The sequence below is a fragment of the Emys orbicularis genome, chromosome 2 (genome assembly GCF_028017835.1).
Source record: "Emys orbicularis isolate rEmyOrb1 chromosome 2, rEmyOrb1.hap1, whole genome shotgun sequence".
NCBI lineage: Eukaryota > Metazoa > Chordata > Testudines > Emydidae > Emys > Emys orbicularis.
Genome location: NC_088684.1, coordinates 118,756,167 through 118,770,009, shown reverse-complemented (window position 1 = coordinate 118,770,009; position 13,843 = coordinate 118,756,167). Strand labels below are relative to the sequence as shown.

At 43.7% G+C, this 13,843-nt stretch overlaps 1 protein-coding gene across 1 annotated transcript in view; it reads right to left on the bottom strand.

The window, feature by feature from the left end:
- Positions 1–7,915, bottom strand: part of F13A1 (coagulation factor XIII A chain) — a 93,140-nt gene extending 85,225 nt beyond the window's left edge. The window contains exons 1-2 of the mRNA XM_065397722.1: positions 7,850–7,915; positions 6,762–6,941 (exon numbers count right to left, since the gene is read on the bottom strand). Coding sequence (XP_065253794.1) covers positions 6,762–6,921 — 160 coding nt within the window. The 5' untranslated portion in view covers positions 6,922–6,941; positions 7,850–7,915. The remainder of the gene's footprint in view (positions 1–6,761; positions 6,942–7,849) is intronic.
- Between the last annotated feature and the right edge of the window lie 5,928 nt (positions 7,916–13,843).

Here is a 13,843-nt window from a genome sequence, read left to right as displayed (position 1 = left end):
AGGCACAGAATCCAGCCTGCCCTCGCTGTGGGTGAAGGAGTTGTGGTCAGAGGATGTGTGAAGTAGCAGATTCAGAGTTCACACACTCATCCCTCACCCATTTTGCCCCAAGTCTCCCTTTCCTATCCTGGCACAAAAGTGGGGAGATAGGCGCTGCTCTGCCGGGCAAGTGCAGTCCCCATTCATGACCTTCCTGCACCCGAGAATCCTACCATGAGCTACTTCCTATGTCACTGATCCCCTCTGCATCCCCCATTGCTCAGGCCACTGAATAAAAATAACTGTAGGCCCTCACAGTTGCATTAATGAAGGCGATGTACCTGACTTATTCCTTTTATAAGATTATTATTTACCAGGTACCGATTGATGAAGCTGTTTAAGTGTAGTTAAGGACTCACAAGTAAATCATAAAGATGCCGGGCAGAAAGGCGCCTCAAGCACTCATCTAGTCCAGCCCCTGCACGGAGGCAGGACCAAGTATTCCTTAAGACCATCCCCGACAGGTAATTGTCCAACCCGTTCTTAAAAACCTCCAATGATGGGGATTCCACAGCCTCCCTTGGAAGCCTATTCCAGAGCTTAACTAGCCTTACAGTTAGGAAGTTTTTGCTAACATCTAAACTGCTGCAGATTAAGCCAATTACCGCTTGTCCTACCTTCAGTAGTTATGGAGAACAAATTGATCACTGTCCTCTTTATAACAGCCCCTAACATATTTGAAGACTCATCAAGTCCTGCTCAGTCTTCTTTTCTCAGAAGTAAATATGCCCAGTTTTCGTAACTTTTCCTCATAGATCAGGTTTTCTAACCTCTTTATCATATTTGTTGGTCTCCTCTGGACTCTCTCCAATATGTGCACACTTTCTTAAAGTGTGGTGCCCACACCTGGACACAGTACTCCAGCTGAGGCTTCATTAGTGCCAAGAAAAGTGAGATCATTGCCTCCCCTGTCTTACATATGACATTCCTGTTAATATACACCAAGGATTAGCTTGTCTTATTTATTTATTTTTGCCACTGCATCATATTGTTGACTCATATTCAATTTGTGGTCCATTATAACTCCCAGCTCCTGTTCAGTAGTACCAGTACCTAACCAGTAATTTCCCATTTTGTAGTTGTGACTTTCATTTTTATAGTGTAGTACTTTGCACTTGTCTTTATTGAATTTCATTTTGTTAATTTCCAAATCTCCAATTTGTCAAGGTCATTTTCGATTCTAATCCTGTCTTCCAAAGTGTTTGCAACACCTTCCAATTTGGTGTCATCCACAAATTTCATATTTTCCACTCCATTATCCAGATCATTAATGGAAATATTGACTAGTACCAGACCCACCACTGAGCCCTGTGGGACTGTACTCGATACACCTTCCTGGTTTGACAGAGAACCATTGATAGCTATTCTTTGAGTATGATCTTTCAACCAGTTATGCACCTACCTTATAGTAATTTCATGTAGACCGTATTTCCCTTGTTTGCTTATAAGATTGTCATGGGGGACTGAGTCAACATCCTTACTAAAGATCAAGATAAGTCACATCTATAGTTTCCCCCCAATCCACTGGGCAAGTAACTATGTCAAAGAAGTAAAATAGGTTGGTTTGGCATGATTTGTACTTGACAAATCCATGCTGGCTATTCCTCATAACTCTATTATCCTCCAAGTGCTTACATATTGTCTAATAATTTGTCCAGTATCTTTCCAAAAATCAAAGTTAGGCTGACTGGTCTATAATTCCCAAGGTCTTCTTTGTTGCCCTTTTTAAAGAGAAGTACTATGTTTGCCCAGTCCTCTGGGACCTCACCAGCCCTCCAGGAGTTCTCAAAGATAATGGTTCCAAGATTGATTCAGCCAGTTCAGGGGTCGGCAAACTTTCAGAAGTGGTGTGCCGAGTCTTCATTTATTCACTCTAATTTAAGGTTTCGCATGCCAGTAATACATTTTAACGTTTTTAGAAGGTCTCTTTCTATAAGTCTTTAATATATAACTAAACTATTGTTGTATGTAAAGTAAATAAGGTTTTTAAGAAGCTTCATTTAAAATTAAATTAAAATGCAGAGCTCCCCAGACCGGTGGCCAGGACCCGGGCAGTATGAGTGCCACTGAAAATCAGCTTGCGTGCCGCCTTTGGCACCCATGCCATAGGTTGCCTACCCCTGAGCTAGTTCCTTAAGTACTCTAGGTTGAATATCATCAGGCCTTACTGACTTGAATACATCTAACCTACGTAAGTATTTTTTTAACCTCTTCTTTCCCTATTTTGCTGTGTGTTTCTTCCCCCTTGTTATTAATATTAATTGTGCTATGTATCTGGTCACAAGGAACCTTTTTGGTGAAGACTGAAGCAAAAATAGGTGTTAAACACCTCAGCCTTCTTGGCGTTGTCTGTTATTAGCTCTTGTTCCCCCACTAAGTAGAAGGGCTATACTTTACTTTGTCTTTCTCTTACTCCTAATGTATTTATAGAACCTCTAGTTATTGTAATGTATTTCCCTTGCTAGATGTAATTCATTTTGTGCCTCAGCCTTTCTGATTTTGCTACTACATACTTGTGCTATTCTTTTATACTCATATGAATAAGGGTTGCAGGAGTATATCCTAGTCTTTTCTCATCATCAGCTGTACCCTGCCTTGTGGGAAACTGATCTAAAACAAACCAGAGAGGGAAATGTCTGTTTGATGTAAAAATGCTCAAAATATTTCTTACTGCAGCCCTTATGGAAAAGTCCAATTTAAAAGGGATGAAACTTTCATAGCAGTTACTCAAGAAGCCTATAGAATTAAACAGAGAATAGTAACCTTGCTCTAGAGTTTTTAAAACTGCTGATCGATCTAATAGGGAGTTGTATCCTTTCTGTGGATGGAGTTATGACAAACGTTGGGGTTTAAAATTGTATATAAAGAAAGTTTATCATAACCCCACCCACAGAGAGGATACATGATAAACATTCTCTATATAGAATTTTAAACCCCGCCCATAAAAAGGATCAATTCCTGATTAGAATGATCAGCAGGTTTAAAAACTCTAGAGCAAGGTTACTATTCGCTATTTAATTCTACGTGATTTTTCCATTTGGGAATCCTGAGTTCCCCATTTCCCACTCTAGTTTGCTCTAGATCATTTTCTTACAGGCAGAGGCATACAGCCAATGGTGAACTAACAGAGCCCTGGAGGGGGAGGACAATATTTTGTCAGAGCCAAAGCACATTTTTTCCCTTGTGCCTGGAACATCTGCTCACCTCACTCCCTCAGATTTACCAACACTCCATTTATAACAAGGCTAACAAGATCATCATTAACTTATGTGAGGAAATCTCATGAGTTTCCCAGCGGAATGATGTTATGCAAAGTTGCTCTCTCATGGCATCTCCTCAATTCCCTCCCAATGCAGGAACACTGCACATAAAAGTTGCAGTGCCCCCTATTGACAGAAATTACATGTGGGACTTCTGTGGAGTTGGAGGAAGAGTGGAACGTGATGCATCTTTGTCTCAGAACTCTGATTCCTCTGACAAAATTTGGTACAATTCAGTGGGGAGTTTACTCCTATTTTCACCCTGCTTTCAGAAATAAGAGGCCAGGTCACTCCTTCTGTTATTTTCAGGCCAGTACCTTCAAGAAACTAAAAAGGAAATTCATCCTATAGCTCCAGTATCTGTTTGCTTCATCTCAGGTCTTCATGAAGCTTCTGTCAAAGTGCAGCAATCTATGCCTGCAGAATTTCCCCCCCCCCCCCACTTTCAACATCAAAAGTGTTTAAAATTAACAACTGTACATTGACCGTATGCAGCTGACCTGTGCCTTTACAACAAAAGTTGTTGTTGTGTTAGTTGCAATGGCCAAAATATCTGCAAGGCTCCTGGTAATTGTATGCTTTAGACATCAGCATTAACAGAAAATACAACTAGGAAAGGGATACAATAAAAAGCACAGGGATGTTTAGAGCTTTCTACGGACCCCCTTGAACAGCTGAACCTCTTTGTTCAAAACAGATAGCAAGCAGCGGAGGGACAGCCTTGAAGCGAAATCCTCTTGATTGGCAGACATCAGTGTTGGACCAGACATTCAGGGCAAGCTCGTTTCATGTGCAAGAAGGAGCAATTTGATGACTTAAAACATTTATAAAGGAAAAATTTTAAACTTTCATGGCAACACATTAGCACAAGTTAAGGTGCTTTGTCAATAAAAGAAAATAGCCTTCAAACTTCATGACTTCCTAAAGAACAAGACAGAAATGGCTCCAGACTAGAAGAATTGTGGGGACTTTATTGAATTGAATCTCAGGTAGTTCTATTCACAAAGGCACGGATCACTGGTAAGTCTTTGGATGGTGCAAAGGAGGGTGCGCTGGGTGTTTCCTGTCCAGTGCTAGTAAGAGTGGACACAAGTAAGGATAAGTATTGGGCATATCTTCCACAACTGAGCAGCAGGAAGTTTCAAGCCCCCCAGACATGTTTCTGCTGAACTCACCTGGGTAAAAAAGGGGCATGATATGGATGAAGAATGAGTGTGTCTGGGGAGATATGGACGTCAGTCTAATTCTTAGCTGGTTAATAAAGCACTCAGCTATTAGCCCACCATAAAGCCTTATTCCTCCCACTAAGTAGGAGTAACTTGGCAAGCAGAGCAAAGGAAGGATGGTCCAGTGGTCAGGGTGCTGACCTGAGAGCTACAAGTTCAATCTCTTCCTCTACCACAAACTTCTTGTATGACCTTGTACAAGTCACTTAGTCCCCCATTTGTAAAATGGGGATAATAGCACTTCCTATGTCACAGAGGTGCTGTGAATATAAAATCCTTTGGCGACTGTGAGGTGCTCAGATATTGTGGTAGCATGGGCATGGAAGCAGCTTAGGCAGAAAGCACGCTCATTGACGCAGGCCTCGGCTCCCTGGCAAATTCTTACCTTGTGCTTGTCTGCACAACACTGCACCTGCTCTGCGCAGCAAGCACCAACCCCAAAATGCAATACTCAGCCAGAGTTGTGTGTAAGACATGCTGGTCTAAAAAAATAAGAGGCCAGGTAATTCCTTCTGTTATTTCTGAAAATGTGGTGAAAATAGCAGAAATTCCTCCCTCCCCCCCAGTCACCATCACACACCCTGCAGATCCTTTTCAAAGTGTATTTTCCTGGCTATGCTGACTGCATTTTCCTCAGTACTGCTGGAATAACATTGCTAAGGGATAATGTGGGGCAAACGAGTCCCCTCAGAAGCAGTGAAACTTTCCAGGCAGATTCTCCCCTTCAGCACATTATGACACAAAAGAACCTCTACACTTATCTGTTTAGAGGCAGAGTTCTAGGCCATCAACTTCCTTGCCTTGTACATTAATAATCTCTCGGCCTGCCAACGAGGCAGGAGGCAGACATTTCAGACTTCTCACCACCTTTTACTTGCCCTGAAAGCTTTAATTTTGTTGGTGGAAAAACCCCATAAAAATCTCCCCCAACTCTACCCTTATACATGGGTTCTGATCCAAAGCTCCTCAAAAGTCAGTGGGAGTCTTTCCATTGACTTCAATGGGCTTTGGTTCGGACCCACAACACAACTTCTCTAATCTTCCTCTCAGGCTTCCAAAGACCTTAGGCTTCCCTGCTTTTACTAATGTTTCTCCTTTGAGATCCTATGTATCCACGGTAGTCTGAGCTGGACCTTCCTATGTCATGTTGCACTGTGCTACATTATATCAAAATACAAACCAACATACAACAGCAAGGATGTTTGAAAAGCATAGCCCCTGGTTCCACTCTTAACACGACAGTTGCTTGCCTGTTTTTAAAAGTGTTGTTTATTAAAGAAACATTTATGTATTAGGATGGGAAGGATGGGTGAATTTGTGGTTAAGGCACGGGATTAGGGTGAAGGAAATCAAGGCTACACAGTCTTCAAGTGCAACTAAAGCTCTCCATTCCTCAGTTTCTTCATCTGTAAAATGGAGATATTACTGCTTACCCACTTTTGTCATGTGCTTTGAGATCCTTGGCTGAAAATTGTTGTAGGAGTTTCATGTATTATTATATCATACTGCCCTGGTTGCTCTGTAGAACTAGCTCACCTATTAATTTCTGTTTGTTATAAATTTAGCCTCTTAAGCTAGTGAATCATTCAAGCGTCAATCCTGATTTCTTTAAATGTATGTTATTTATAAGTATTATTTTCATATTATTTTCAGCTGGCATGTGAACCTGTTTGTTCCAAAGACTTAGCATCGTTACTCAATGTTGTTTGACATACAAGTCACATGATATCAGTTCTGATCCCTGATTGTAAGCTTTGTAACCAGGAGCATAACAAGCAATTTCTGGTAATTTTAAAGACTAATTCAAGATTTGCAAACATTTTCAGAAATAACCCGCAATCATCTGAACGCTTTTGAACAACAAATAATATGATCCCCACAAGTCACAATGAACTGCACTCAGTGTTATAGTTGTCAAAATATTCCTGAATCTGCCTCTTCCATCTACTATTTGACATGGTCAACCTGGGGCAGTCCACTTAATTTCTCTGTGCATCAGCTTCTCTGCCTGCAAGACAGAGAACTTCCTTTCCTCTTTCTGACAGGGATGGTCATTCATTAAACCCTGTAAAGGCCTTTGAGATCCTCAAATGAAAGGAGCTACAGAAGTACAACAAATTATCATTACCTAGCTTTGTTATTACAAGTGTTTTTGTTTTACTTCGTAGACATAAACAGAAGTAGGTACTGGAAATATAGAAAGGGTTCAACTCTTAAAATGTGCAGTACACTGTACCTTTCAGGTTAACTCCCCTAGGTACCAAACCAGTCATCTCCATGACAGGGACCTCATCTTCTTCAGCATTAGAGATGTTTGGGGGGAGGGCTCTTCGGCCACTCAGGCTAGGGGGAATTGTTTTTTTCTTCTCTTTGTCAGCGTGCGTTGGTTCAGACATTGTAACAGTGTTGCAATCCCCTAAAAGGAAAAAGGAGAGCAAGAGAAAAGAAAAGTGAGCTAGAGCCCCACGTCTAAGAGGGAAAAACAAATAACAGTGTGCAATGCCAATGAGCTACACATTTTCAGTCTCACATAAATAAAACAAAGGCAGAAAGCATCAGTCTAACGATGGATTACAATCCCCTGAGGCTTGGAAGGTATTTTGTGATTGTCAAAACATATGAAAAAGAGAAGAAAGAATAAACCCAAACACAAAAGGGTTTGTCTGGGAATAGCAAGACTTTGAAACATTTGGGAGATTCCATGAGTTAGGATTAAATACATACATAACCCTCCAAAAAGGCATCACTGCAGATTAAGTGGTGAATTAATATCACTGATGAGTGAATCTCACAAATTCTCTACCCTGATTTAATACACACACACACACAAATTATATTGCATCATGAGTCCAAAACACTACAAAGTGTTTGAAATGAATGCTATCATATTTTGTATAGGGCTTCTACATATTTTACACAGACAAAATATCTGAAGATTTGCCCACAGACACCCAGACAATAAAATCACCTCCCACACCCTGCAGGTTGCAAGGAAAAGGGGAGAAAAACTTTCCCTCCACTTACTTCTCTAGAGTAAATCAATTAAAGGGAAATTGCAGATATTGGATGATAAGAGATTTCTCTTTGAGGTAGCATAAAGCTGATTTCACATCGTGTGTGTGTGTGTGTGTGTGTGTGTGTGTGTGTGTACACACACGCATGCATGCATGTGGCAATGACAAAGACACTGCAGCCTGCTCAGAAAAAATACTCAATGCTGAGAACTCAGCTTCTTCCAAATACCCATTCAGGCAGCATTTCAAAACGTGGCAATTATTTAATAGCATTAATCTTTTAAAGAAAGTGTTTAGCTAGCCAGGGTACCTTCTTTTCAGATGTTCTCTTTCCTGTTCCTGGTAGACTTTCTCAAGTGCAATGAAATCTGGAAATAGTTGGGGGCTCTTAAGTAACTGCAGTATATCCCCTTTCCTTCCCCGCCCCCCCTGCAGGGCTGGGAGACTTCCCTTCTTGGCAAACCGTCCCCACACCTCCTCCAGGCAGCAGCAACAGCTGCTGGAGCCGTGGGTGTCTCTCGCTCTTCTGCCCCACCCCCACACATATACATCAGGAGGATTTCAATATACAATTTTCAGTGTATATGGTAAAAGAAGTTTTGCCATGCTGCTCCACGTAGGGGTCTCACGCCTTAGCTGTGGCAAAGCAGAACTCAGCAGCACCTCAAGGGGGGGGGGGGAAGTAGCTATAAGCCACCTTTACTGCTCCACACTCCTGGGGCTAATTCTGGAACCCCGCATTGCTGCTCAAAGTTCTGCGAGGTGCACAGCCCCCAAGGGGAGATTATGCCATCTGGGGATTGCCAGATTATAAAGGGGCATTCCTCTTTCCCTTGGTCATGCCCCTGAAGACAATGGCACAGATCCGGTCGTGCTAGCTCTACGCTACTTGGGCTCGCCACACTCGGGAATTTCAGCCAGCTGGTTAAACTTGCTGTATTGCCCCTTTGCACCACTAGAGTGGTGCACAGGGGCCATGTGGATCTGGCGCAAAGCTGGGTTATTTGTTTCACTCAGGCTACGTCTACACTACCCGCCTGAATCGGCGGGTAGAAATCGATCTCTCGGGGATCGAATTATCGCGTTTCATCGGGACGCGACATTCGATCCCTGAATCGACGCGCGTACTCCACCAGCGGAGGTAGGAGTAAGCGCCGTCGACGGGGGAGCCACGGAGGTCAATTTGCCGCCATCCTCACAGCGGAGTAAGTCGGCTCCGATACGTCGAATTCAGCTACGCGAATAATTTGCGTATCTTAAATTGACACCCCCCCCCCCCCATAGTGAGGATGTAGCCTCAGTCTTTAAATGCAGGCCAAATCCTTAGTTGATGTAAATCCATACAGATGCATTGAAATCAATTTACACCACTTGAGGATCTGGCCCAGAGCCTCTATACTGTGCATGAACCAATTTCCCACATACTGTACATTGAAGTTTTGTGCATGCAAATGTGACAAGTTTGCAAGTGCAAAATTAAAGTCACATTTATCAATCGGGGCCTGTATATTTGCAGTTAAAGGGCCACAGCTGGGGGAATGAAATCACCCTTCTGTCTCAACATGTATTAACTGCTCTTTTACAGATAAATCCTAGTAGCAAAGTGTGCTCTGATCCCCTCAGCACCAATGTAACCCCCCCATTGCCTCCAGACACAATGATGCCCCCCCTCCGCCCCACATAGTAAGAGTTTGTGGGAAGTAAAGGAGCAGAGAAAATGCATGAACTGAAGAGCAGCTGTTTTGTACGGTCAGTGCTCTTGCTCTTCACAAGCATTGCAAGCAGAAACTCTCCTGGGATTTAGTCCTGATTGAATCAGCAGGAGTGCCCATGACTCACAATGGTGTGGGTGTAGCTGACACACCGTGACACCCGGAGAGCTGCTTACACCTAAAGAGTTGTGCAGAGGTCCCGGCTCAGGTGGGGCCAAATGGAACTCCACAAGTGGCAATTTTTAAAGTAGAACTCTAGCGCTTTTTCCATGTAGGGAGAAGCCTCTGCCAATCTGCCCTTGAGGAAAATTCCTTCCCGACCCCAAATATGGCGATCAGCTAAACCCTGAGCATGGGGCAAGACTCACCAGCCAGACACCCAGGAAAGAATTCTCTGTAGTAACTCAGATCCCATCCTATCTAGTGTCCCATCACAGGCCATTGGGCATATTTACCGCTAATAGTCAAAGATCAATTAATTGCCAAAATTAGGCTATTCCATCATACCATCCCTTCCATAAACTATCAAGCTTAGTCTTGAAGCCAGATATGTATTTTGCCTCCACTGCTCCCCTTGGAAGGCTATTGCAGAACTTCACTCCTCTGATGGTTAGAAAACTTCGTCTAATTTCAAGTCTAAACTTCCTGATGGCCAGTTTATATCCATTTCTTCTTGTGTCCACATTGGTACTGAGCTTAAATGATTCCTCTCCCACCCTGATATTTATCCCTCTGATATATTTATAGAGGGCAATCATATCTCCCCTCAGTCTTCTTTTGGTTAGGCTAAACAAGCTGAGCTCTTTGAGTCTCCTTTCAAAAGACAGGTTTTCCATTCCTCGGATCACCCTAGTAGCCCTTCTCTGTACCTGTTCCAGTTTGAATTCATCCTTCTTAAACATGGGAGACCAGAACTGCACACAGTATTCCAGATGAGGTCTCACCAGTGTCTTGTATAATGGTACTAACACCTCCTTATCTCTACTGGAAATACCTCGCCTGATGCATCCCAAGACTGCATTGGCTTTTTTCACGGCCATATCACATTGGCAGCTCATAGTCATCCTGTGATCAACCAATACTCCGAGGTCCTTCTCCTCCTCTGTTACTTCCAAGTGATGCGTCCCCAGCTTATAACAAAATTTCTTGTTATTAATCCCTAAATGCATGACCTTGCACTTTTTACTATTAAATTTCATCCTATTACTACTACTCCAGTTTACAAGATCATCCAGATCTTCCTGTAGGATATCCCGGTCCCTCTCTGTATTGGCAATACCTCCCAGCTTCGTGTCATCCGCAAACTTTATTAGTACATTCCCACTTTTTGTGCCAAGGTCAGTAATAAAAAGATTAAATAAGTTGGTCCCAAAACCGATCCCTGAGGAACTCCACTAGTAACCTCCTTCCAGCCTGACAGTTCACCTTCTTAAATCCAGCTTCAGCAGTAGGGGAAGAAGGAGCAGAAAGCCGGCTTAGAGTCAGCTTTGCATCCCTTCCCCCACCTCTCACTCAGCTGTACTGAGCTCTGCTCTGGCACAGCTGAAGATTAAGACAGGAGGCCTAATTCTGATATCATTTGCACCTGATGTGTCAGGAATAACTCCATTAACTCAATGGAGTTACATGAGGGTAAACTAGTGTGAAGGGAGACTCAGGCTCAGTGTCCAGCTGGTGGCTGCTAGTTGGCAGCAGACACAATAATGTGCATACAAAAAACAGACATACTTGTGCACAAACTGGCTGGTGGAGATCACCCCTTACTTACAGCACAATGTATGTGATCATTTAATCAGATCAGTCCACTCATCATGTTGCAGTGTGGATTAGAGACTGAAAAGATGGGCAGTTGGCATTCTGTCCCCCACACAGAGAGCTATTGCCTACAGTCCAGTAATGTAAATTAAGGATCAACCCTTCTGCTGGCATAACTCCATTGAAGTCATGCCTTGAGTTACAACTGTAGAGAATTTGGCCATATTCCTACCCTAGCTCTTAACATAGCTAAGTACCTAATGGTAAAGAACTGGCGTCATCAGCCTGTTCAGCTGAAAATGGGAATTCCCCACTCCCTGGATGCAAATTGGAATTCCCAGCTCCTTGCTTTGCACCAGGGCCGGCTCCAGGGTTTTTGCCACCCCAAGCAGCCCCCCCCAAAAAAAGCCGCGATCGCGATCTGCGGCGGCAATTCAGCGGAAGGTCCTTTGCTCCGAGCGGGAGTGAGGGACCCTCTGCCGAATTGCCGCCGAATAGCTGGATGTGCCACCCCTCTCTGGACTGGCCGCCCCAAGCACCTGCTTGCCAAGCTGGTGCCTGGAGCCGGCCCTGCTTTGCACCTTGTGTCATCATGTACACTGCATGCAATGTGGGTGTAAAATGCCAACTGGTCAGAATTCTCTGCTGACTTACATGAGTGATGGTGGCTTTACGCCCACTTTGCACAGACATAAATGACAACACAAGAGCAGACAGGATACAATCAGGGCAAAGGGTCTTTTAGTTTTATTCTAAACTGCAACAGCATCCCCTTTCTCTGTCCCCCCCACATGAATAATGGGCATCATCCTAACAGTATTAGGAAGTGGTACGTGCTGCCATTGCCTTGGGACGACAGAGGATTGTCTGGGGATGGTTGCATTTGTTTCTAGTCTATGATTTCTGTATACCATGGCTCACGATCCAGCATTTCAGTTCCCTGAATTGTGGTTGCTGCAGTGACATTACAAAAGCTGATATAAATGTTGCTGATATGCCGTGTCTGTCAGGGGCCTGCAACACAAATAAAAAATTCAGCCCCCAGAGGAAGTCATGCACTTCCCCAAGTGGCTGTGGCACTGTCAGAGCTGGGAGGAAAGCTTTCAGTCACAGAGGGTGAGCAAATGGACGGAGTGGCACAATCACATTCAATCCGTAGTGCTTAAACTCCTGGTGGTTACAATACCCCTCTGTGCCCATTCCCATCTTTCAGGAGACCTCTGGGGAGCCTTCACAAGTCTGGTAATGACACTGAAAGCAGAGACACCACATTTGCAACAGCAGTGGGGCTTTGCATCCAGGGAGCGTAATGTTCTCTAGATTGCAATTTATTTATTTTGGGGGGAGTGATGCAAATTCATGCTTATGACAGCTCCAGATGGCAGGTGTTTTCTCGTTGCCGTGACTTCCAAGGAATGACTCTTCCTCACCTATTAGCCTGTATTGACCTTAATTTACCTTCCTGTGGAGCAGCGGCTGGATGGCTCAAATCTATTGATGTCAGGGGTGATGCAGTAGGGTAAATGGAGAACAGAAAGCCCTGGTTTTCATTTAGTGCCATTAAATGTAATTAATGATGCACTGTAAAGTCTGGTGATAGAGCACTCTTCTTTATGAAGTTGCTACTCCACTGTAAACTGCTGGAAACCAATGAGTCAATGGCAGTTTCCCAGGAGCAGCCTTCACAGGCCTGATCCAAAGCCAGGTGAAGTCAATGTGACTTTTTTCCATACAGAGAAAGAATTTTTTCTTCATTTTTAAAGTTAAGCATGTGAGTAATCCTCTCCCTCAAAGGGTATGTCTACACTGCAAAGTAAGTCCGGGATTAATAGAACTCATGTTAGCAGACCCTGGATTTGTTAATCTAGGGTTTGAGCATCTATATTCATTTGTAACCCCAGTTTAGGAATGGTTGAACCCTGGGTCCCAAAGTGAGGCTCCAGCATTTACACTGCATTATGAAGGCCCAAGTCCAACCACCCATATCCCAAACTTCCTTGCGCCCTCCTAAAATGTGGCTGCTTTAGCCCTTTGTACATAGTATAGCATGAGAAAACTTGACTATCCACCAAACTTGACTTTCCAGAGGACAAAAACAGTTGGCCCGTGGGATTGTGGGATGCTTTTGGTGGACTCCCAGAGCACAAATCCAGTGGGGCTGCATCTACACTGCAAAGCAATAGAGCTTGGACCCTGAGTCCTGGCTTGACTTAAGCTGAGACCATCCACCCCAATGGGGACCTGGGTTAACATGATTTGTGTGTAGATGGAAGAGGAGTTAGGCTTGAGCCTGAGTTCAAACCCTGGGCTTACACTACAGTGTAGACATACCCTTAAACACCTGCTTGAATCCCATTGATGTGCTTAGCTGACTCAGGGCCATAAAACGTATGTGTCTGATGGAAAGATGGAAGCAACCTTTGCTGTAGCTATCTCTACACACTCCAACTATATTATGGAAGAGTCTAGTGAAACTGCTTCTTTGGCTTCTCCTGAAGACAGTTACCAAAGTGGGTGTTGACCATCTTTCTGTTCCAGCACTGACCAGCATCTTTGTACAGAGTAATTTATTAATTAAGGAAGTGTGCAGTTTAAGAAGGAGGTGCAAGGGTGAGTTGTAAAACATCCCAACTGTAACATCTAAGGTAGTTGGTTTGTTGACGGTTGATGATCTGGAGGGTTGTTACGTTTTAGTCATGGATATTTTTAGTAAAAGTCATGGACTGGTCATGGTTGACCTATCCATGACTTTTACTATATACCCCTAACTAAAACTTGGGCCGGGGGGCTCCGGGTGCTGGGGTGGGAGGCGGGTGGCAGTGTGCAACCCGGGCCCC